This window comes from Gallinula chloropus (genome assembly GCF_964237585.1).
Source record: "Gallinula chloropus genome assembly, chromosome: 3".
Lineage (NCBI taxonomy): Eukaryota > Metazoa > Chordata > Aves > Gruiformes > Rallidae > Gallinula > Gallinula chloropus.
In genome coordinates, this window is record NC_140087.1 from 2,012,624 (window position 1) to 2,036,160 (window position 23,537).

The 23,537-nt window shown below is 40.1% G+C and overlaps 1 protein-coding gene across 1 annotated transcript in view; it reads right to left on the reverse strand.

The window, feature by feature from the left end:
* The window catches only part of LAMA2 (laminin subunit alpha 2), a gene marked incomplete at its 5' end in the record, with an annotated part of 363,202 nt that overhangs the window by 270,892 nt on the left and 68,773 nt on the right, over positions 1-23,537 (reverse strand). The window contains one exon of the mRNA XM_084261417.1: positions 4,043-4,213. Coding sequence (XP_084117543.1) covers positions 4,043-4,213 — 171 coding nt within the window. The remainder of the gene's footprint in view (positions 1-4,042; positions 4,214-23,537) is intronic.

Genomic DNA, 23,537 nt, shown 5'->3' on the forward strand with positions numbered 1-23,537 from the left:
TAAATATTTTAAAATTAAAATCTACATTTTAATACAAATACAGAACTAATGAGGTGACACTCTAAACTAAGAAACAGGATTTTTTTTTATTCTTGGGGCACAGTCATCCTTATTGTTACTGGAATACTCATCTAATGTTAGTTTAATTTCGGTTGTGATCACAAGACGGTGATTCAGAACACATATGTAGGCATCTAAACCATGTAAATGTAGGCATCTACACCATGTGAACACTTCCTGCAGTCTGTTCCAAAGTTTCAGGTACTGTAAAATCATTAAATTTTGTAACAGAAACAATGAACCAGCCCCTGAGATATGGTGTGTAAGGAAAGCAGAGATTGAAATAATATTGGCACTTGAATTTTTAACACATTTCTAAACACACATGTAAAAAGTTCAGAAATTGTTGCAGAGGAAATGATTCAGAAATCATTACAGAATGTATTTCTTCACTGGAAAACTGTCTGACACACATGCACATAGGGAACATTTGCTTGGTTATAATCCATATCAAAGTCCACAATGCCTTTTCATGTCTACATTTACTCTGCAGTGTCCAAAACAAATCCCAAATGAGAGGGCTAAGAATTTGTTTACACAATTGAATTCTTCCTAGATTTCAAGACCATCTGAATTACTGAATTGTTCTCAGACCAAGAAAAATCACCCTCAATATTTCCAGGTTGCTTTTTGTGGTTCCCTCCTGAACAAAACGGAGAAAAACATAAGCCCAATTTTAAAAAGTAGAAGGATCTATATTTTGAAGTCCCTAATTGCCCAGAGCAAGTCTGTACATTATGGGGAAAATAACCCAAAGGAAATTCAAGTACAGTAGATTTTTGCTATGCCAGTTCTGTCTGCAGCAACACAGCAAGATAGGAGAAATCCTACCCCCCTCATTAAGGATTTCTGAACTGACAGGTTTTCTTGATATAAAACTGGAATATGCTTCATTACTAGATAGTCCTAGAGTTGTAAATAATTAATTCATAAACCGATTCATTTACTTCTTATTTTAATTATTATTTAAATCAGCCAGCCAGATTGATATTGTGTCTCTGGTTTTTTGCTACATCAGCCACCTGTGGAGGACAGGAGTCCTAGCTCATTAAGGGAAGCCAGAATGTCTGAACATATTTAGAGATACAATTAGAGTGCTTTGTGGGAGTGAGGGAAGGCATAATCCCTCAAAATTGAAAATGCCAAAAAATTCATTTAAATATCAGATTATTCAGTGGCATTAGTGGACACCAACATTGCCAGTTAGAATACTGGTGCTGTAAGTGGTGTTATTAGTAGCTTTGTAGCTTTATCTTTATATTGAAGAGAAAAACAACACACACCCATTCTTTACATGTTGATAATTCCCACAGCTCTGATCTTTTTCACAAACCTTGGCTTTAAATGAGTGCTAGCAAAAACCTTCTGTAAATCAAACTCAGAGCTCCTCAGTGATTATGACAGAAGCTGTCTAATTGGAAATTTTGATTTAAGTCTCTTCAGGTGAAATTGATATACAAGTAAATCATGAGAAGGAGGTTTGGAAGATGAATCAACAATTAACTGTAATCACCATTATGAAAGTTTAATCATAATTAATTTGAAAACACTGATTAATTGCTGGCATGTTTTGCCTATTTAAAAGGGAAGGGAAAATAATATAATATTTGCAACAAGGGCTGGATTGCAAATAGGAGTTGAAGGACCAATCTCCCTGATGGACAGCAAGGGGGAGAACTTACAGAATGAGCCCATCAAACTGTGCTCTTTAATTTGGTCTCACATGTGATTAACCAGGGAATTTGTGTTCATTTCCTACTACAGTAATTAAGGGGAGGCACTCCAGACTCACACATTCCAGGGGGATCATTTAAAGTCTGGTTACATTACATGGTTCTCCTATTAATGAGCCATCTCTGTTTAAATAAGGCACTTCCTTCTGCCAAATGAACATTTAAAAACCTTAAAATGAGATGTGGTTGGCAACAAAAGATTAGACATTATGAAGCTGAGAAGATTCAAGTTTTTAAGAGGGTAGGAGTGAGGGGAAACACAAGTATGCATCACTCAGATCGGGTTTATATATATACACACATATGTATGTCTCTGTATGTACACATACAGTAGTGTACACTGTCAGGTATCATAGACAAGACATGGGATCAGAGCAACCCATCTCTGGTGTAGGTTTGGTTTCTGAATTGAAGAAACCTGATATAGAAAAAAGCATGTATGATATGCATGTGTCTCTAAACACCCACCTGTAAAGAAAGGAAAGAATGTATTGCACAGTGTTTCCCAGTCAGAATGGTTCCAAAATCCCCTGAAATCTTGTAAGACACACTACTACAACTCCACATAGTATGTGAGTGCTTACATTGCTACAAATTCACGTGACCTGTCCTTGGAAGGTGGCATGTAATACCATTAAAGGCATCAAAACCTGGAAACTATCTTGGGAATAAAATGTAGGTTACAACTGTGTTTAAATGAAGGAGCAATACTGGGGCAATTATAATTAGCTCCATAAAAGATGGGGAGCAAACAGATAGGTAGCCATTTAGCAGGAAAGCATCTGGTGATTGTGGTGGACAACTTGCTACGTATCTCCCAGTGGCGTCACACCATTAAAAAGGGGAAATGTTTAAGTACAGCATGTAAACAAGAATATATTCTGCTCATACTGAGGCAAACCTGTGTCTCTATGCAGTGTTGGTAAGAGCTCAGGTAAATTTTAATGCTGATGAAAACCTCTAGAGAAAATTCCGCGAACTGCAAATTGCAGTTCAGGGTGCTACAAAACACAGGCTGTGAGGAGAAGGAAAGAGAACAGAGCTTCATGTGGAAAGCAGATAGAGCAGCAATACCATCAACCCTTCAGCTAAGTAAAAGACTTTTTCAAAGAAAAAGAGAATAATTCATTCCATGACTGAAGGTAACACGAATTTCTATAAGGAAGGTGCAGATTAACTATTAGCAAAAGAATTTGTAATGAGTAAAATAACTATAGGAAGGGTGGCCCTGGAAGGATGCTTCTAAGAGAAGCTACAGACGTAGATTGCTCATCCTGTCTAGAACCAGTAGATAAATTAAGTGTTCTCTTCCCCCCCTCCCACCCTGATAGTTTTAAGCACATGCTTAAGTGTGCTTTTTCTTGAGGTGTAAATGCATCTGAGCTAGGTTTTAGAAGGCAAGTAGTAAGGAAAAAAAGAGATAAATTGTCTCCAAGCTTCTCTGGCTGTGCTTCGTTCAACATTTCACCTATTCCATTACCAGCTGTCTGCACCCTCTACCATATACGCTGTCAATATACCCACAAAAATCTGACGTTAATCCTACCCAAGCCTTGCAGTGCAAGGTCACATGGGATTAAACTTGTATGACTTGACTAAAAAAATTTTCATAGCTCCAATATTCCCAAACACGCATCTCCGAAGCGGATAACAAAGTCATGCTTGAAAAACAATTTTGCTCCCTTAGTCTTAAAAAAAGACACGTTAGCAAAGATCAATTTTAGTATGAAAAATTAAGCAATTAGGCCAAGTAGTGCTCCATTATCTTATCTTCTTTTTGCTGGTTCAGTGAAACCGAATTAACATCCAACAAAGAAGAAGAATAGCCCAGAACACAATAAAATAAAATTGGAGTTGGCCCTAAACTGAAGTTTCAGATGTTGCTTAAATTGGCCTAAGTGTGTAAAATCCCACACGTAGGTATGCAGGTAAAAGTCACCTGGTTTTCATTTGTGGTCAGTATATATCAACAGAACTCAACAACAGCTGCTGATGATTAATTTTTCTAAATCTGAATTTAGGTATCTGTTTAAACATGTGAATTAGAAAATTCAGTTTGAGAAGTATACATAAGGAGTACAGATTTTTCTTTTAAAACCAATGTAAGAGATGAATAACCTGATTTTAAAAAAGAGAGACAGGCATTTCATAGTAACTGAGCCAGTGACCTACAGTTTTGTTTGCCCAGTATCTACAACCTTTGAAAAAAATATCTTTTTAAAGGAAGAAGATAAGAACAGCAGACGTACGGTGTGGAACCCTGCTCCTCTGATCGCAGATACGGCACTGAGGGTTCCTTGCAGGCTGTCCAGGTACGTGTTCAACAAGCTTGCAGTACATCTCCCGACCCTTTTCTCCACAGGTAGCATTGGTGGTGATGAGAGCATTAGTAGCCAGGTTCAGCACAGCAGGAAACAAGCCTGCAAACAAAAAGAACCAAAATCATTAGAGAAAATAAATAAATAAAAGGGAATTTAGTACCAAGTTAAAGCAAAAGGCTTAGTTTTCAACAACTGTGGAAGTAATGAAGCACAGAAAAGCACCAAGCACTTCAGTTTAAAATTCAGACATCAGAACAAAGCCTTTATACTGGTGATTTCTTCCTCATTCCCTTCTAAAATTCAAGTTGGTACCCTCTGATTACATCTCAAAGAACGGCAGATGCCAAAGGACAGAGTAAAGTATGAAGCCATACAAAGCATCTAAAACTGTGTTTCCTTAATCAAACTGCGTGGTCCTGCCCAACTGGACACTGAAACATTGTTGTAGGAAAATTACCTACGACATCTCTTTATTATTCTTCTTTTCTGCTTACATCTCCATGGGCAAGCTTTTCCTTAACCGACTGCGTTACCTATATTACACCATATTACTATTCTGCTTAGGACCTCACAGTCACCCTTGTCATTGGAGCAGCTAAGCAATTCGTACACCTACATGAACAGCATGTCATATGTGGTTTCCCTTTCCTCAAGAAGAGGATATTATATATGTTGTTATCCTTTTTCAGATGCACACGCTGGGTAGTGTATTATAATTCTCATCCAGCACAGCACTTAAGCAAATGTCTGAGCGCTCTGCTGAACCGAGTACCATGTAGCAATAAAGATTATAAACCACATGAAGAACAATCGTTAAGGTGGGTTACTCTCTTCCCCACTAAATACTGATCAAAACCTTTGAGCCGTGATAAAATTGATCCATGGAGACAAAGTGCTATGATATATTGAATGTATACATTAACCTCTTCCACAAAATCAATCAGTTTTGCATCCTCAAAAGTGTAATTTGGCTGCTGATTAAAGCAAAACAACATTAAAAAAATCCAAGGTGTGGGTTCGTATCACCTTCAGATTTATTTGATGACTATTTCCACTGGCCCCAAGCCCCCCCTTCTGCAATTTGTTCAGCTCCTATCCCTGTTGCACTACTACAATAAGGCTTCAATCAAAACAATCTGCAAGCGTTATACACTGACAAAACTCTTTATAATAACTTTCCTCTTCTCCTCCACAAATGGACAACACTATTCAGCTGAGTCTTTTCAGTTCTTTAAACTCCAGTCCCCTGCTTCTCTCTGAAATTAACCTGTATGCCATTTAATTCCCAAGCTTGGGTGGTCATGGTACAGCTGTCCCCTGACATTGTGAGTTAGTGATTCTCACGCTTGCTTTAAGAACATGTTTAACATACTGCTCGAGCAAGGCAGCCCATTAGTTACTAACCTGGCCGATTTGTATAGTCAATCAGCAGTTGAGATTTTATTGATTGTGCAGCTTGCTTCTTCTGTATAGATTACTGTCCATTTCCACCACTTCTTAAGATCTATACAGTTGTTCTTCTACTTTTATTCAGTGCTTTCAGCAATATTTGCTGCCTTCTGCTATGGGGGCACACGGTACAATCTGTGTAAGCACTGGCTGAGTGGATAAATTTAATAGTTGTGGAACTTCCTGTGCTGACTTACAGCCTCATCATTCTCTAGTTAGACTGTACAAAGTTAATAGTGTGAAAGCCAGCAATCAGTCTTAACAGAGTTAAGTATTTTACTCCCTCAAAAGTGAACCTTGTAAAAAGGACGGAACCATCCCACATGCAAGAAGCTGCAGTAGAGGGCATCAAGAGAATAAATCCTGCAAAAACCAGTGGAACAGATGAAAAAGAGGAGGCTTTTTGCACACAGCTGTGAAAACATCATGTTATAGGTCTGCACATAAACCATACCACTGATGTTTTATCTCAATTTTTAAATGTAAGAGACAAGTAAATGAAGAGCACTGAAGCAACTCGCCAATTAGAACATAATTTAATTCTCAGGAAACCTATTTTATGCACAGTGCAGCTTAGGGCAAAACTACCACACAGCCTTGCCCTCGATCAGCACAAACACTGGCACCAAATCCAGAGCTGGGTGTTTGGCTGAAGACACCGTGTCAAGATGCAGGATGTTGCACCACGTTTCCTGCAGGCTCTGGGTCTGATGGGCAGAGAGCAAGAGATGCACCAGGTCCTCCTACACTGCACCCAGCCCTACACATTTGGTATTGATTAATTCCACAGCCCTGGAATCTTAACAAGTTAAAAATTAACAACTGCATATTTAAGCTTAATTTGAATAACATTTGTTTGCAAGGAGCAGGACTCTGTGATCCTTATGGGTCCCTTCCAACTTGAGATATTCTATGACTCTATGATACTGGGTTGTGTAGCCCAAAATAAGGCTTTGCTTTTAGAAAGCATTTGATGTGTAAGCCTGATGGAATGGAGGGAGCAGTATTATTCATATATGTAATATTTTCATAACATGGGCTTGAGATTCTAGCAATACAGAAGATGAAAGCATCCTTTACTTAGGCTCTTAAAAGTAAAAAGTGTGGAAGTTCACTGTGCTTGTATATATTGTTTACCCTTTCTCAGATTCCCATCTATCCAACCATAAATCCCCAGAAAAAAAAAGGCAAGAGAGTTTGAGACACCACAGTTTACTTTTCTTTAGAGAGAATTTTGCCTTGTTTTTCATTAAGATAATTATACAAAGGAAAGGTTTATAATTAGTATGCCAGTGTGCATCTTAAAATTCAATTTCTCACAAACTATGAAGTTTATTTAGTTATCAATCCCACCTTGAATTTTATGGACATCCTGCTATGCAACACTTTCAAAACCATGATCTGTTATAATTACAGACAGCTCTTCTTTCATTATTGCCAAATACCTTTAGTAATCACTTGCTCCGGTGCAAAGACTGGGTAAAATACCTCTGAGTCAGAAACACATTATCTCTATTTTGTGTAGCTCAAGTGCAAGCAGAGAAATTCTACTCTCTTCAACTGCCAGCTACATCAATCTTTCCTCTCCTTTGTGCCACTAGCAAAAAAACAAATTAGCATTCATTTCTACCTGCAAGAAATACCCAAATTCCAGCAATTGCATGGAGGAAATAGGCAGAAGAGATTGGCTTGTAATTAGGTGGTGGTTTTAGCAGCTTGGATTCAATTTCTGGTTTTCAACAGACTTCTGTTGCATGAAGAGAAAAACACAGCCCTAGAGTCTCACCTATGGAATGGGTATGGTTATCTTCCTGCTTGACACTTTGGATTTTAAGCATGGAACATATGCCATGGAGCTTTTAGAGCATGGAACCCTGACAGACTCTTCAGTAATAAAGGTGATTACACCGTGAAAGGAAAAATTAATAAAAATTCTTTAAATTGATGTACCATGCAAGGGTAATCAAGAAAGCTGCTCAGCTCTACAGAATTAGTAATGAAAAGTTTATGGTGAACAGAGACAAGGTAGGTTTTTTTTTTAAAAAAAGGTAAAAATGAGAAGCAGTGAATCACCAGGAATAGCTGATTTTTGCCTACAGACTTGGACATACTCAAATTTTACTCTGCCACTGTTCTGGTTAAGTAGAGCACAGTACCAAAGCACTAACTACATTACCAGTTTCTTAAATAGTTCTTGGATCAAAGCAGATCTGAATATTTAGTCAATGCCTGGGATTAGTGGGTTTTTACAGACGCCTCACAAGGCATCTCCTATTAATACTGAAGTACTTCATAGAGATTGGCAAGGTACTGGTGATTTACTGAGTTCAACACATTCACATTAACAAATAGGTTTTAACAGGATTCCACAAAGGGCATTAAAGGAACTAAGCTACCACAACATATGAGGGGATGACCTCTCAACAACCACAACAACAACAAAGAAAACAGGGAATAGCACTGGAAAAGCCCAGTGATCTTTGCCAAATCCCATTTTGTTCCAGAGTTACATAAGTAACTTAGAAAATAGGATAAAAGTTGAAGTGACAGTTTATTGATAATAGATACTATTAGGGACAATCAAAATAAGGAGAGCCCACAGAGTGTGGTAGGAAAAAAATCAGAGTATGGTACGTCTAAGGCAATAGAATGGCAGATGAAGTCGAAGAATGGAAATGAATACACAGGGGGGAAATACGATAGGCTCTGTACTAGCTATTATCACCCTTGAAAGAGTTGTTATGGATATTTCAATGAAAACATTAGCTCAAGGAATAGAAACAAGATGTCATTACATTACTGCACAAATCCATCCATAATGACAGCTGATACACTGTATGATATTCCTTTATCTCTCACTCCACGAGGATATGGTAGAACTAAAAAAGATACAGCAAAGTGTGACAAGATCACAGCTGTGGATCAGCTTCTCAATGTGGACAGTAACAGTCTATGACTCTTCTACGGAGAAAAGAACTGACTGTGAGACATAGAAAATGAAGTAACTACATGAAATCATAAATGGATTTAGGAAGTGACCATTTGGAAATAAACACAGTAAGTTTAGTTACCCTTCTACCACAAATTTGGAGTTCTGTCTCAACTCATACAGAGGTTTTTCTTAATTGGTTGGGATGTTTTGTCTGTTTGTAAGTCGACTTTATGATACAAATTAGATTTTAGAATACATGAATAAATTCTATAAAAAACGTTTTTATTCCAGAGGCAGAAGACAGTGAGATTAATACACAGAACAGGGATTCCTCTGGGGCTGTTAAACACAAAGGGCTTGGTGTTCAACTGTGAGTTCAGAATATCCCTAAATAACTGTCTGCTTAGGAGTTTTATCCAGGGGGGCATCATTACACTCATTCTCTTCTTTCACAATTTTCCTCAATAATGCCTCTAACACATACCTGTAGCTGTTTCTTACTAAGGCTACTAGCACAGAGCCCAACGTCAAGATCCACCCAGAGTGGCATAGACACTGTATCCTTAATTTTCTATGGTGTTGCTTCTGAAGCTGTAATGTTTTTGCCAGTGTTATTTTTTTCTACCAGCTATTGTCCTGTATGCTACTTCCCATCAGTACCTCGTATCCACAGAGGTCTCGTTAATGACTACTTATTCTATAGAGCCTTGGATAATTCTTGGAGATTGGCAATTTTCTCACAGTTTTCTGCAAAGCAGTATTAGCTAATTAATTTCCTAATGTTTTCATAATCTCATTACATAAAGGAAAATAACAAGCCAGCTACACGTGCCTCCTTTTATGTACTTCTCATGTTGGCTCACTAACCTCCAGCTCATGAAAGCTCGATGGGTATCAGTGGAATGAAACCCACCAATCTGATGCCTGGCACCTTGCCCTATTTTGTCAGGCCCTATTGCCCACTCCTCTGCCAAACTGACAGATTCCCCACATGCTTTAGTGCAGTGGTGGAGATCAGCTGAAGCACATGAGCCGCACAAGTAGCAGGTACAAGACATTTTCATCCAGCCTGTCAGCTGTGGAGTTCAATCTCTTTCTCCCCCCAGACAGTGCTACCTCCAGAGCACACCGTGAGGCCTAGCTGATTTCCCTAGCTGAGAGGATGGAGGGGCTCTAGTGGGAAATCAAAGATACCAACTATATCTCCAGCTGTCGAATGGTGATTACAGGTTCATTAGGAAGTGGGGGCAGTCACTGGGGTAACCTACTTTTAAAAATATATCAAGGAGCAGCTACTGCAAAGGAGGGGTACTGAAATATATATGAATGGAAACAAAAGGATTACCTTGTATATTTGCCCTCCTACCATTTACCAGTTCTGATGCTCTTTTTCCCTTCCCTTCCCACAACCCATAGAGAATTGCAAACAGTTTCAATCACATCAGCATCCTACATCTACAGAGCAGCTGGTGGGATGCATCTCACTAAAAGGACACTCCAGCATTACAAGCAAAGAACCAAGACCAAAACTATAACCTGTGTTGGCCTTCCACTACTGCACAGAGGAAGCAGCAGTCAACTTGAATGAGAAACAAAGAAACACCGATTAGTGATAGGAGATACAACAGCAGAGATCTTTGGCATGGAGATAAAGGAAGGAACTGTCTTAGTGGTGGACAATGGCAAAAAGAAGAAAATTGGAAGGAGAAAGACCACTGCAAAGGTACTGATAGAAGGCTCTATAACCTTTCCTCTGGACAGCTAATGGTTGGTACACGAAATTCTGCATTCAGTATTATTTAATGTCTGGAGCGTGATCACACAGTGATTCAGTCACTGCCCCATTTTACTGAGGATAAAATTAATATAAATAATCACAGTCCCTGCATATATTAGCAAAATATTAACTTTTAAAAAATCATTATTGTTTTTCAGTGGTATTTTTCAAATACTTCTGAGATAGAAGACAAACTTTGGTTTACCAACTCTGGGATTTCTTTGTGTCTTATTAAAGCATTAGAACTGAGAAAGTGTTTTTCTCCTTCAAAGAAAGCTCCGTTAAGACCTGCGTATTCCTCTTCTCTCTTCTAAACAGACCAGTACTTGGCACTGTGTATTTCCTTCAATCTTCTCAAAATATCCCTGGTCTCTTCAAAGCAGCAAATAAAACAGCCTGCCTAAATATGTCTAACTTTTCAAGCCAATCTTCCTAGTCTATAGAGCACTTTGAAATGTTCGTGCACTCAAGCAGAGCTGTTTGCCACTGAATTTGTACTAAAAAAGACAAAAGAGAATATGTCAATTTCAGATGTTCTCAGAAGTGTCACTGGAAACAGAGAGACTTGTCTGCTGCAGCGCGGAGCTATGCGAGGCTGTGGGAACACAGTGGGGAGAAAAAACTGGGACAAAACAAAACAAAATGTTGCAGCACAGAATAGCTTCCAGCTGTGCACTGCGGGGAGGAACTTAATGCACTCTATCCACAATGTAGATGAAGAGTTTTATACAACTAGAAAATCAGCCCAATTTTCAGAAATAGCTGCCCAGGCACAACAGAGCTTGCAGACTGAAAAAAGATAAAATAAAATAAAATTGACACTTAGCCCGTTTGTCCAGAGGAAAACAAAATCAGAAAACAAAGGTCTCAGTCCTGTTTGTGTCAGCTGCCCTAAACCACCGTGCACTAGGGCGCTGTTCTGTAGTCATCCTTTCTCCCTTCCAACAGGAGTTTTCCATGTTCGGTGGTGCTTGTGGAGCTTGCTCTTACGTTCAGGTAATTTTCTCTCAATATAACCAGCAGTGTTACATACAGCCTCCTGCATATTTAACTTCAACACAAAAGATGTAGCATAAAACTCAAACCCCAAGAAGCTTGAGTAGTGAAGCTAACTATGATCCTTACAGAGGAACAGACGCATCTGGGAAGGGGTGTCTCGATTACCTAATACCATTACCTGGCTTCTTCCCAGCTTACAGCATTCAAAATCCATAAGAGACTTCACTGACTTTAGTAGCAAAACAAAATCAGTTTTGCAGATTACAATGAGTGAAGAAACTTGCATTGTCTTACCCCAGTATTACACTGTGTAGTATATACAGGCATTCTCCTAGCTGTGTAATGAATTTCTGTTCTCCTAGAGCTGTCACAGAAGGTTGCTTTGCAAAGCAGAACAGGAAAAACAGAGGTGAAGATGAAATCCTGTCTCCTTGACACCTATGGCAGAACTCCAACCAAATTAAAAAACCACAAAGCACAAAGATTGAATGGACATCTCATTTTCAAAGGTATTTATACACCCAGTCTGAGTCAGGCACCCATCAACTTTCAAATACATGTCTGTGCTCTGTCACAAGTTTTGAAGTGCACAATCCTAGTACAAAAAGTAGTACAAGTCTGTAGAAAGAGTGTGCTATGAATGAAGAAGCAAGGGCCACTCTTTACAGTTATTTCATTGGTTTTATTAACCATGTGATCTTCATTAAGCCTTTGCAGCACAGTAGTAGGGCCCTGGGCAGCCAAGCAGGCCTAACAAGAACAACTAAAAGGATGTCTGAGAGATAACACTGATCTACTGCAAGCAGGAATTCTCCCAAATCACATCTCTTCTGTTCTTAGATAGCACACATCAATTTACAACTTTCCCAAGTGGCTTAGCCCCAGCAGGCAGCTGAGTGTGACACAGCTGCTTGCTCACCCCTCCCCACCCCGGGTGGGATAGGAAGAAACAGTTAAAACTTGTGGGTTGGGATAAGGACAGTTTACTGGGACAGAAAACGTAGAGGGAAAGAACAACAGCACTTATGAAAGAACATAAAGTGGGTGACACACAATGCAATTTGCTCACCACCCAGACACTGACACCCAGCCTGTCCCCAGGCAGCGATCCCTCCTCCCTGGCCAGTGCCTCCCTTATATACTGAGCATGGTGTCCTATGGTATGTAATACCTCCTTGGCTAGTTTGGGTCTGCTATTCCAGCTGTGTACCCTTCCAGCTTCTTGTGAAAATTAACTCTATCCCAGGCAGACACCAAATTGCACAATATGGCTAAAAAGGCCCATTTTGTTCAGATCCCACGACTAGATACCAGCATCCATTCTGCATCTCCACATGCAGAAGAGACTGTAGGTTTAGATTCCTACACTCATGCACTTCCCTCCATTTCAAAGAGAGGGTGAGAGACCAGTATGATTTGTCTATACCAGTTCCATGCCACTGAAGGAGGAAAAGATTACGACACTGAATAAAAAGAAAACTCTGGAGTCTCCAGATGCAATTTACTGCAACTTTGCTCTTGACAAAGTTATTGTTTTATGCAAAAAATCGCCCACGCAATATATTGTCTTGGACACTAAAGAATATAAAGCATATTATTTGTGCAATAGCTTAAAAGTGAATGTCCAGTGAAACCACACTGCCATGTCAGAAGACCTCGAGTCTCTGATGCTGTGAACTTAAACAGGAAGGCTGAGACATTTGCAGTGTTCTTTTACAAGAGGCAACAAAAGATATGTTCTGGAGGCTACCAAGTCATCCATCTATTCATCATCATCTACACTGACAAAAAAAAATCCAAACTGATTTTGACAGTTTAAAACCAAAGAGCAAGTGGAAAAACCGGCCTTGCCATACGTAAGAGATTCTGGGTATTGACTGTTACCCTGAGCATTCAGATGAAAATAGTTAAAATAAGTTTCTCTCAACTGATGAGCTTGAATAAACACTATGTTCAAGTCTCACTCTTTGAGCTGAACTATTTCTTGCTGTTGCACTGTAAGGCTTTACAAACACACGCTGATAAGGATTCTGAAAGTCTGCACCTCTTCTGATAACACATGAGACCACCTGATGGGGTTCAGCCCCAGGTGCAGCCAAGCTCCCCATGGCCCTCACTGCCCCTCCATCCCTCAGCAGGATGGGGAGGAGTCACCGGCAGAGAAAGGCACCCATGGGTGGGCTCAGGGTGGGTCACCAGGACGGCCCCAGAAGTGGGAACAGCAGCAGCAGCACTGGGGACAGGCCGTGCACACAGAGACAGCACAGAAAATGCACGGACTTGACAACTGACCAGAGGCTCAACCTGCACTGAACCCATCCAGGAGCTGCATGGACTCACCCCACTCAGCCCCTTTCATGGGGGTGTGATGTCACACAGTATAGGAAACACCCTTGGCCATCTCAGCCCACCTGCACTGGCTCCTTGGGAAAATTAGAATCTTAAGATGTGTTACATTGGAAGGGACCTTTCAAGATCACCTAGTTCACCTCCCCTGCAGTGAGCAGGGACATCTTCACTAGATCAGGTTGCCCCATGAAGCCTGACCTTGAATATCTCCAGGGATGGGGCCTCCACTATCTCTGGCTAACCTGTGTCAGTGATCTACCACCCTCACTTTTTCCTAATATCCAACTTAAATCTACCCTTTTCTAGTTCAAAACTAAAAATTAACCCTTAGCTGAAACCAAGGCACTCCCAATGAGCATTTTCTATGCAGAGCTGTTAACATTGTATTCAGAGAACTAAAGAATGACTGAAGCTGGAATGGACCTTTCATCCAGCCCAAAACCCTGCTCAAGTAAGGTCACTAGGATAGGTTGCCCAAGAGTGTGCATCTAAATTTTCAGCATCTCAAAGGATGCAGGTTCCACAACCTCCCTGGGCAACATATTCCACTGTTTGGCCACCCTCATGGTAAAAAAAAAAAAAAGTGGTTTTTTATGTTTAAATGGAAATTCCTGAATAGCAATTTGTGCCCATTATCTCTTGTCCTGTCACTGGATGCCCCTGAGAAAAGTTTGGCTATAGCTTCTGTATCACTCCCCAACATATTTATACCTATTGATAAAAGCTCCCTGAGACGTCTCAAAGCTAAGCAATCACAGCCCTCTCACCCTCTGCTTGTAGGACAGATGCTCCAAGTCCTAAAGGATCTTCCCAGCCATTTCCTGGACTTGCTCCAACATGTTCATGTCTCTTGTACTGAGGAGCCCAGAACTGGACACAGGTCTTTAGGTATGCTCTCATCAGTGTTGATCAGACAGGGAACGATCACTTCCCTGAACCTGCTGGTGAGGCTCTAATACAGCCCATTTGTCTTTCTTGCCATGTCACTGGCTCACGTTCAACTTGTTCTCCACCAAAACACCCTGGTTCTTCTCTGCAAAGCTGCTTTCCAGCATTCTGGTCCCAGTCTGCACTGGTACATGGGGCTGTTCATGCCCAGGTAGAGAACTTCACACTTCTCTTTCTTGAACCTCATGAGGTTCTTGTTAGACCATTTCTCCAGCCTGCCAAGGTCCCTCTGGATGGCAGCACGGCCCTCTAGAATATCAGCCACTCTGTCCAATTTTGTATTGCCTGCCCCATCATCCAGGTCAACAGCAAAGCCATTATACTCTATTTGCCCAGTATTGACTCCTGGGGTACATTATTAGTGACCTACTAGTTTTCTATCTATCTTGCTGTCCACTTTGCTAATCTACATTTCAACTTACCTACAAGGATGTTATGGAGACAGTCATCAACAGCCTTAACAGAGCTAAGATAAATAACATCCACTCTTCTCCCTTCATCCACCAAGCCTCATCATCAAAGGCTATCAGGATGGCTCAGCACAATCCCCCTTCCATAAATCCATGCTGCCCTTAAAACCAACCTTTTAGCTATGAGTGTCATTACATTTACCACTTCACCCGTTTGCGTTACTTAAACCCAAGCTACATAAAACACCCTGCTGAACTGAGCACTCAGTAGCTCTCCTCAGATAACAATACACACCTTTGATCTGTTCAATTCCAATACATGTAAAGCACAATTAGCAAGACCAAGGCCTTCACTGATTATAATACTGGAGGCAGAATACAAAACATTTTCCACAACTCAAACATCCTCCCAACTTCCCATATCAGGTTCTCTCTATTTCATTTACACACAGTCAGTATTCTGAGGCACAAATTAGCTGAATAACTGAGAAATATGAAATCTTTTTAAAAATGCTTAATAAACTACAAAATTTAAGTGTATGTTTGTGAGTAATACAGATTGACGTTTCCTATGCTTTGAGTCAAACTCTTCAAGACCATGAAAGAGTATTTTTGCATCCATTTCACTGTATACTTTTCTTCCAGTACACTGAAATAGTTTGTTTACGTTACATACATTTGTTCACTGTAGACTTTGCAGAAAAAGTGGTACTAAATACATCTAGAATTGCTATAATAGTGTATTTATACATTCAATAAATTTTATATAGAATCACAGAATCATAGGGGTTGGAAGGGACCTCGAGAGATCATCAGGTCCAACCAAATGTATATACATAAAACATACATATATAAAAGCATAATAGTGTACATGTATCTGTAGTCACAGTAATATGAGTGTCTAAAATTCTTCCTGTTTCATGAAGAGAATAGAATAAGTACATGATTTCAGTACCTTTTTAATGTATATCTTGTGAGAAAGAATATTTGAATAACATTTACTAATACTGACTTTCCCCATGAGAAAAACAACCCACTAATTTCCCTCTCTTACATGTATTTTGTCCTCTTAACTTGAACTGTGTCTGACTGGGTAGATCAAATGAGGTCTGAGCAGATGGCTTTCAGCAAACCAGTGACAACGTACCACAGTTCAGAATGAAAAACAAAGCGTGCATTGTGGCACACAGCCTCTGCTTGTAACTGCCAAAGGCATCTGGCTTAGAACGTAAGCCAGCTTGAACATCCCTACACATATTTACTCTATCAGTCACGAAAATTAAATTATATCAGTATCTCTTAATACTTCTCTCATAAAGCTGTGCCTATCTGTGTTAGTGGAAACCCTCCTTTTCTTCGTTGTAAGAGTGGACTCGGTGCTGTCACAGATGTCACATCTTTACATTCCATTAAGAACAGACAGAGCTGCACACAGATGAAGCCCTGCATGTTGCTTTAAAAATGCATGGGATGACACTTCAAGGAAACCAATCCTTCAGGTGTTCCAATAGGATTTTAACGAGCTTCACTGGTACTGCTATCACCAGAATGACATCTATTTGCATGATTAAAGGTGTTAGCAATGGACTCTCAGCTAGAGAATAAACAGTTTGCTTTTCAGAAATATGAAGCTTTTCACTTTTCCTTGGGCTGGCCTCATTGTTCTGAAAGCAAGGAAAATGCTCCCCAAAAAAGTTTTTAGGTTCCCCAAATATGTGTATAGCAACAACCTCCTATGCAGCTTTTTCTGATTAACAAGTTGGTTTCAGCCATCCTAGGCAACTGAGGGCTCAGCTCGTGGAGACATGACCTTCTACACTTCTTAGTTTCACATGAACTGTCCACTGAAGCCCACAGCTCCTCAATATACAACGGGCCTTCTAGCAGTAGCACTGACAAAATACAGCTGGATGGCATCCATACAAAAAATATACTTGAAATATCAGGTCTCTGTAGACTTACCAAGTTGATTATATTTATAGGCATATCTGCAAGGACTATAACTGCCTGTAACATTCTAAACATTTAGTGTTTTCTGAATAATTTACTGGCCAGGGAAAGAGGAAGGGAAGGAGGACCACAAAAAGCCCAGAACCAGATGGGTTAGAAGAGTGACAGGTTTAATGGTCTGCAACTGTATAGATCCACACCCAACAGAGATGGCTGATAGAAGCACCTATTAATGCTTTCCAGGTAACAGGGATTATCCATTCCATGGAGTCTGTTTACTAAGAGACAGAACTGAAGGGAATGATTTCATGATCAGTGAAAAATTGGAAGGGATTATTTTCATTACTGATACCTAAAATGGGCAGGAAACATAATTCTGCAGATAGGCAGCAATGAGATGCAGCACTCCTTTTATGCAGAATTGATGGGGATTTTGATACATGAGATGGGGCAGGGGGAGGTCCTTTTATGTCTAAAGAGAACAAGGAAATAGATATGGCCTTTGTCAAGAGAGAAAGGGTAAAAACAGAAGTTCCTGGAAGGAAGAAAAGAAAGAGGGTGCATAAGGGACAAGCATAAAAAAAACACTCAGCAGATGCGTCACATTTAGAGGTTTGGTGACCTATAAATGCAGAGGAAAAGGCAATGAGGACAACATCAGTCTTGGTGAACCTTCTGCTTTTGTAACCCACAACACCTGATGAGGGGAAGCAGGAAGGTGAGGAGAGCTTGAGACATTCCCAGTGCTTATGGCTGACACCTGGAGATGCACTGTGTCCCTCACACCAGGGTCCAGGGTAAGAAAGGCTAGATGTGAAGAGGTAGCAGGAGCATCTCACTGATTGAAAACAGAAAAGCAATAAGCACATTCAGCAATAAGAGGCAAAAGGCTGTGTAACAAAGAAAACCCCTAAGAAACAAGTCAAAGACTGTTCCCAAAGTGAGGAGAGATGAGGGAAAGTTTTACACAACAAATTTGGGTGGGGACACATAATAAGCTCCAGTTACTAAGAATACAAAGGCTATAATCTTTTCCTTGTACTCAGGTTAAAAAAAATATTTCTCCTTCTGTGAAGGACACCAAAAGCCATCACTCCAATGTGAAAAACAAAATTGCAAGGTAGACCTAGTGTAATTTCTACAGGGACAGTGGATAGACTCAGAATTTTCTTCAGGGTAATTTTCTGTGGAAAAGGCTTCCAACTGTGCAGTGGCCACTGCAGAATCAGCAATGAACAAAAAGCCTGAAGCCACATCTCTCTACCTGAAAGTTTTCATTTTAAAACTCTGTTTGTATATTCTACCAGAGAAATATCCATCTTTCTCTGGTTTTTATAGCTAGTTTCCTCAAAACTATTATTTTGAAAGTAGAGTGTAGAATTGTATCTACAAGCACATCTCAGCTTTTGCTATGCACAAATAAAGTGTATCCTCTCTAAATTCCCATACCTAATTCTGAGTCTAAGAGAACTTCATTGAGGTTGCTATCATAAACCCCCAGACTGAAATTCCTAAAAAAGTTAGACATCAGTGCCAAATCTATTTCTTCTTCTAGGATAACCTAATAGTACAAATACTGTCATTGAGCCTTCATTCAATCTGACACTAAATGTAATTATTAATTAGTCTTTGCTTTCTTTGAGGTGCAACACAAAAGCTGAAGGAAGACGCAAAAAATGAATTAATCCCCTCTGGAAGATACATGTGTGAAAATCATTTTGATATGAGACTGGTTTCACTATGACTACTAGAAGGTGTTAATGGGGAGAATTAACACTGTAAGCATATACTTATTTTAATCTACATTTAAATACGAGCTTCTCATGTTTGTATTAAAACAGGGGACCTGTTAGAAGTGGAGTATAAACTAGCCATTTTAATAGCACCTGTCTTGACTTTGCAAACTTCAAACACTGATCCTTAAATCTGCCCAGTGTCTTTTTCATGTAACCAGGATTACTTTAGGGCTGCAGGCAATTCCACTCAGCATTAACTAGCAGAGAATATAACTTGTCTTCTACTCCATATATATATATATATCAACTGTTAATTTAGCATCTTTGCAGTGCATTCAGCTATTCCAGCCTGGGACCAAGGCAAAGCTGTTTGAAATGTACTACAGTTCTCAGGCAGCACACCAGCAGGGACCATGGGGACTTTGTAGCACAGTAGGGAGCAGCACTGTATTTTCTACCCTACAAATCTTACAGCCCTGCCTAAAAGTGTCCTTGAGTTCTTATCCATTTGTTGAAAAAAAATTAAAGCTCATATGCCAGACAATTATTAAATTCATAAAACAGTGAAGATGAGTTTAATATCCTGTAACAGGAAATTTTCTTTCATTAGAAACAGAGAAGCTATCCACTTATTGGAAAGATAACAGAAATACACATTTCAATTAATTCCTCATATTATAAAAGAACCCCTTGGGTCATCTTCAGACAACTACTCAACTCAAATCAGAACTACTCACCAGTACTTCTCTCAGATTTCTGCTCACCTGCATGCCCACCTGTCATATATTCAATATTTTGAGTGACACAGTGCACATGAGTTAGTAGACAGGTTTTCTGTGGTAGTAGTTTCTCTCTTCAAAATTATATTGCTGGGCTTTATCCTTCCTTAAATAATGGTTCAATTGTACTGTCAATGAAGCTGAGATCAAAGAAAAGTACCCCTGCTGTCATGTAGCAGAATTTCATTTTCTGTTGATTTTTGTAGGGTGCTCATCCTTTATCCATCTTGCTCCAAGGCTTGGCTAAAATGTAATATATTAATATTTCATCATCTTAGAGTTTTCTGTTCTTTTGCTCTGTTGCAGCCCTTCTTCCCTATTTTAATTGGATTCTACTGCCTACTTTTTTATCATGCAGTTGATCTCAAGAAAGCAAGAGAGAGAGAATAAGCAATCTTTTACTGTGCCACATGGGATTATAATCTCTATCCACAGGCTAGATTTGAGTTCTTATGCGTTCATCTGAAAGAAGCCTAACAGAGTAATCTGCAGGATAAATAGTGTAGCTCCTGCAGAGTGATGAAACTCCCAAGACAGTCTTACAAGAACGTGAACCTCTCGCTTCACAAACACTTGGTATTAAAAGGCCAAAGCTAAAAGTACAGCTCCATCTCCTCAGGCACCCCCAGGTGCTCTTATTGAGGACACTTAATTGTTTAGCATTAATCTTGCTCTCATTTACCTCCTGTTTCCCCTGCATGGTCTGCATTTAAGCATCAAGGCTAACCACTTCTTGTGAAACCAACGTTCACTTGTCCAAGCACAGGGTGATCCCATGCCACATCATGCCAGTGTATTGATTCTGCTTTTTCAGGTACAGTGGAAGGGAGCATTGTCATCAAAATATGTGCCTCTAATCACAAGATTAGTAATGCATGCTGTAATTATTCCTTGAAACATTATTTGTCCTCACTTTCAAAAGGCTTTCACCCTGCCCTTTCCTGAATCATATGCTCATAATCACCCTCGACCCTGCTTGGTGTTGCACTTGGGACGGAAGAATCCCAGACACAGAAACAGACTGGGAGAAGAGCTTCTTGAGAGTAGCCCTGCTGAGAAGGACTTGGGGATTGTGGTGGATGAGAAGCTTGACATGAGCCAGCAGTGGCTTTTGCAGCTCGTAGGGCCAATGGTATCCTGGGCTCCATCAGGAGCAGAGGGGTGGCAGCAGGGACAGGGAGGGGATTGTCCCTCTCTGCTCTGCCATCGTGAGGCCCCATCTGGAGTCCTGTGTCCAGAGCTGGGGCCCCAGTACAAGAAGGATGTGGAACTGTTGGAGAGGGTTCAGAGGAGCTACGAGGATGATTAGAGGGCTGGAGCACCTGCCCTACAAAGAGAGACTGAGGGAACTGGGCTTGTTCAGCCTGGAGAAGAGAAGGCTGCGGGGGGACCTCATTGCAGCCTTCCAGTACCTGAAGGGAGCAGAGAAACAGGAGGGGATTCGACTTTTTAAAAGGATAGACAATGGCAGGACAAGGGGGAATGGATTAAAACTAAAGGAGGGAAGGTTTAGATTAGATATTAGGGGGAAGTTTTTTACAGAAAGAGTGGTGAGGGGCTGGAACAGGCTTCCCAGAGAGGGGGTGGGTGCCCCGTCCCTGGAGGTGTTCAAGGCCAGGTTGGCTGGGGCCCTGGGCAGCCTTGTGTAGCTCCAGGCCTGGAGGTTGGTGTCCCTGCCTGTGGCAGGGGGCTGCAGCTCTGTGATCCTTGGGGTCCCTTCCAACCCAGACCAGTCTATGATTCTATGATTCTTGGTTGGTGGTTCTGTGAATGCTCCCATCTTTGTAAGGCAACGTAGGATTGAAGACCCAAGTGCTCCTGCTGGATGCTCTCCCTCCTGAATGGCAGTAGGATTATTTTGTTACTGGCATTATTAAATTTACAGAGAGATCGGGGTGCTGCAAGCAGCAAGCAGGGGTGTTCCAGATGGACTGGTTCATGCAGAAACTGCCAGCATGGAGGTTACAGCTACATAACGTTCAGATCTCTGACGTGGCTGTCTCCCACCAGCCTGAGCTTGCTACACTTGAGTCAGACCTCTAGTAACTACCAGGTGACAAAATCTACACAGACAACTGAAAGGCACATCTTTTAAAAAAAAAAAAAACCAAAAAAAAATACCAAACAGGTTTTTGGTGTTTAGGGCAATTATCAGATAAAAAATCCCTTGCTCAGAAGACAAAGGGACATTAAGTTTGCTCACATTGCTTCTGTATACATTCTTCTTGAAGTATACAAGGAATGGCACCGAATTTCACAAGATATACACACAATCATGACATTTATTGCTTACACTACAGACCCTCACAACTCTTCATAATGTTCTTATTTTAGATGATTGTTAAATTGATGAGACTGGATAAAAGTGAAATCTAGAAGAGTATTACTGAATAAGTCAGCAACCATAAAGCTCCTAGCAGTGTTCTTTGAAAAATACTAACACAAGGATTATGGTCTGCCCCTGACTCTACCTACATCCTGTTCTGTGGACAGGAGGCTCAGATCCTGGCCACAGGTGCACCTCTTCCCCTTGCCCCTGCAGCTGCCATTCCTACCGGGGTTCCAGTGGCCAAGGACAGCTTCTCACCATAGAGCTGCTCTGCAACAACTGGAACAGCCTGTCTTAAGAACAATTTTTTCTGCTAACAATGTCTCAAGAATAATTTCCCTAAGCTTTTGTGCCATTCTTACCAATCTACACACCAACATGGAAATTCTTTTCAACATTACAGTTTCCCCTCTCTCTTTTTCTAATGCTACAAGCTACTATGCTGTCTTCTTGGTTCTAAAAACTGACACATCCAAAAGACCAGAAGGCCTTCCCATGGACAAGACACTGAAATAACACAGGCATAAAAGAGAAAAATCAAATATCCATTTGCCAAAGTCCTCACAAACAGGAAGAAACAGAATTTTCGTTTTCAGTTAGAACAACTTATGAAAATGGGAATGTGCAGTTGTTAAAAGATTTAAAGTGTGTATATATATATATATATGTGAACAAAAAACCCTATAAAAACCCAAACCCTTTTGAATTTCCAACACCTAGAGAAAGAGCCTTTGAGGGTAGAGAATCTGAGGGGTGTTCCTGCAGGTTAAAAAAATCCCTTTGTTTTAATTGGAGGAACTCACATCTACATTATGTAGATAACACATAACTGCAAAAACATATATGTTTACATATATTGCTCTTACACAATGCCCATGTTACTGTTTCATTCATTTCCATTTTTACTATAAGCCTGCTTTTAAGAGCATAACATTTTCTCCCCCTTTAGAACATCATACTTGTAAACAAAAAACAACCCATGAATTTCTTTCATGTGGCATTCCATAAAGAATGGGATTTGCTTCCCTCAGCTTCTGTCACTTTTGTGGGGTTTAAGTTAAAAGAAATGGAAATAGCTTTTAAAAATTCTTCTGCCACAAAGTACACACATATAAATCAGTCACATTAATGTCTGGAAGGCAAAATATCAAAGTCCTGTTTCCAACTCTATCATTGGTTTATTGCAAGACCCACACTAAACCTCTTTTTCCAGATGTGGAAAGTGGAAATAATAGCTGCCCTGCTTTATGAAAAAATATGGAAATCATCTTAGAAGAAAAACTCTAGAGGTAAAAAAAGAATTAAACATATTTAGGTATGTACTTTTATTTGTGAAAATATCTAAATGTACCTCTTAGTACTTCTAATAAATAGAGCAAAAATGTACCTTTTTTTGACAAAGGAGATATAGGGAGGTCAGAGGCCACCTTTTAGTCTGAAAATACACTGTCTGGTTAGGTGAGAGCAAGCACACATACACACATAAGTAAATGAGGGTGGATCCCTCTGAGACACTTCAAGAATCATTCTTTTAAATGTGATGATTGAAATCTGACAGTTTCTCCATTTTCTTTTTAAGTATAGGAAACTCTGTGTCCCCAGCATTATCCCTGAAAAAAAAAGATAACACTGAATCCAATTCCCTTTGTAGAAGAGCTTTGAGATCTACAGATTGATTGAATAAGTATTTAACAATTCCCTTTGTGGGGAAATCCCCTCCCCAGCAGTTGTCAACAGACACTTAAATATCATGGTGCTGAATGCA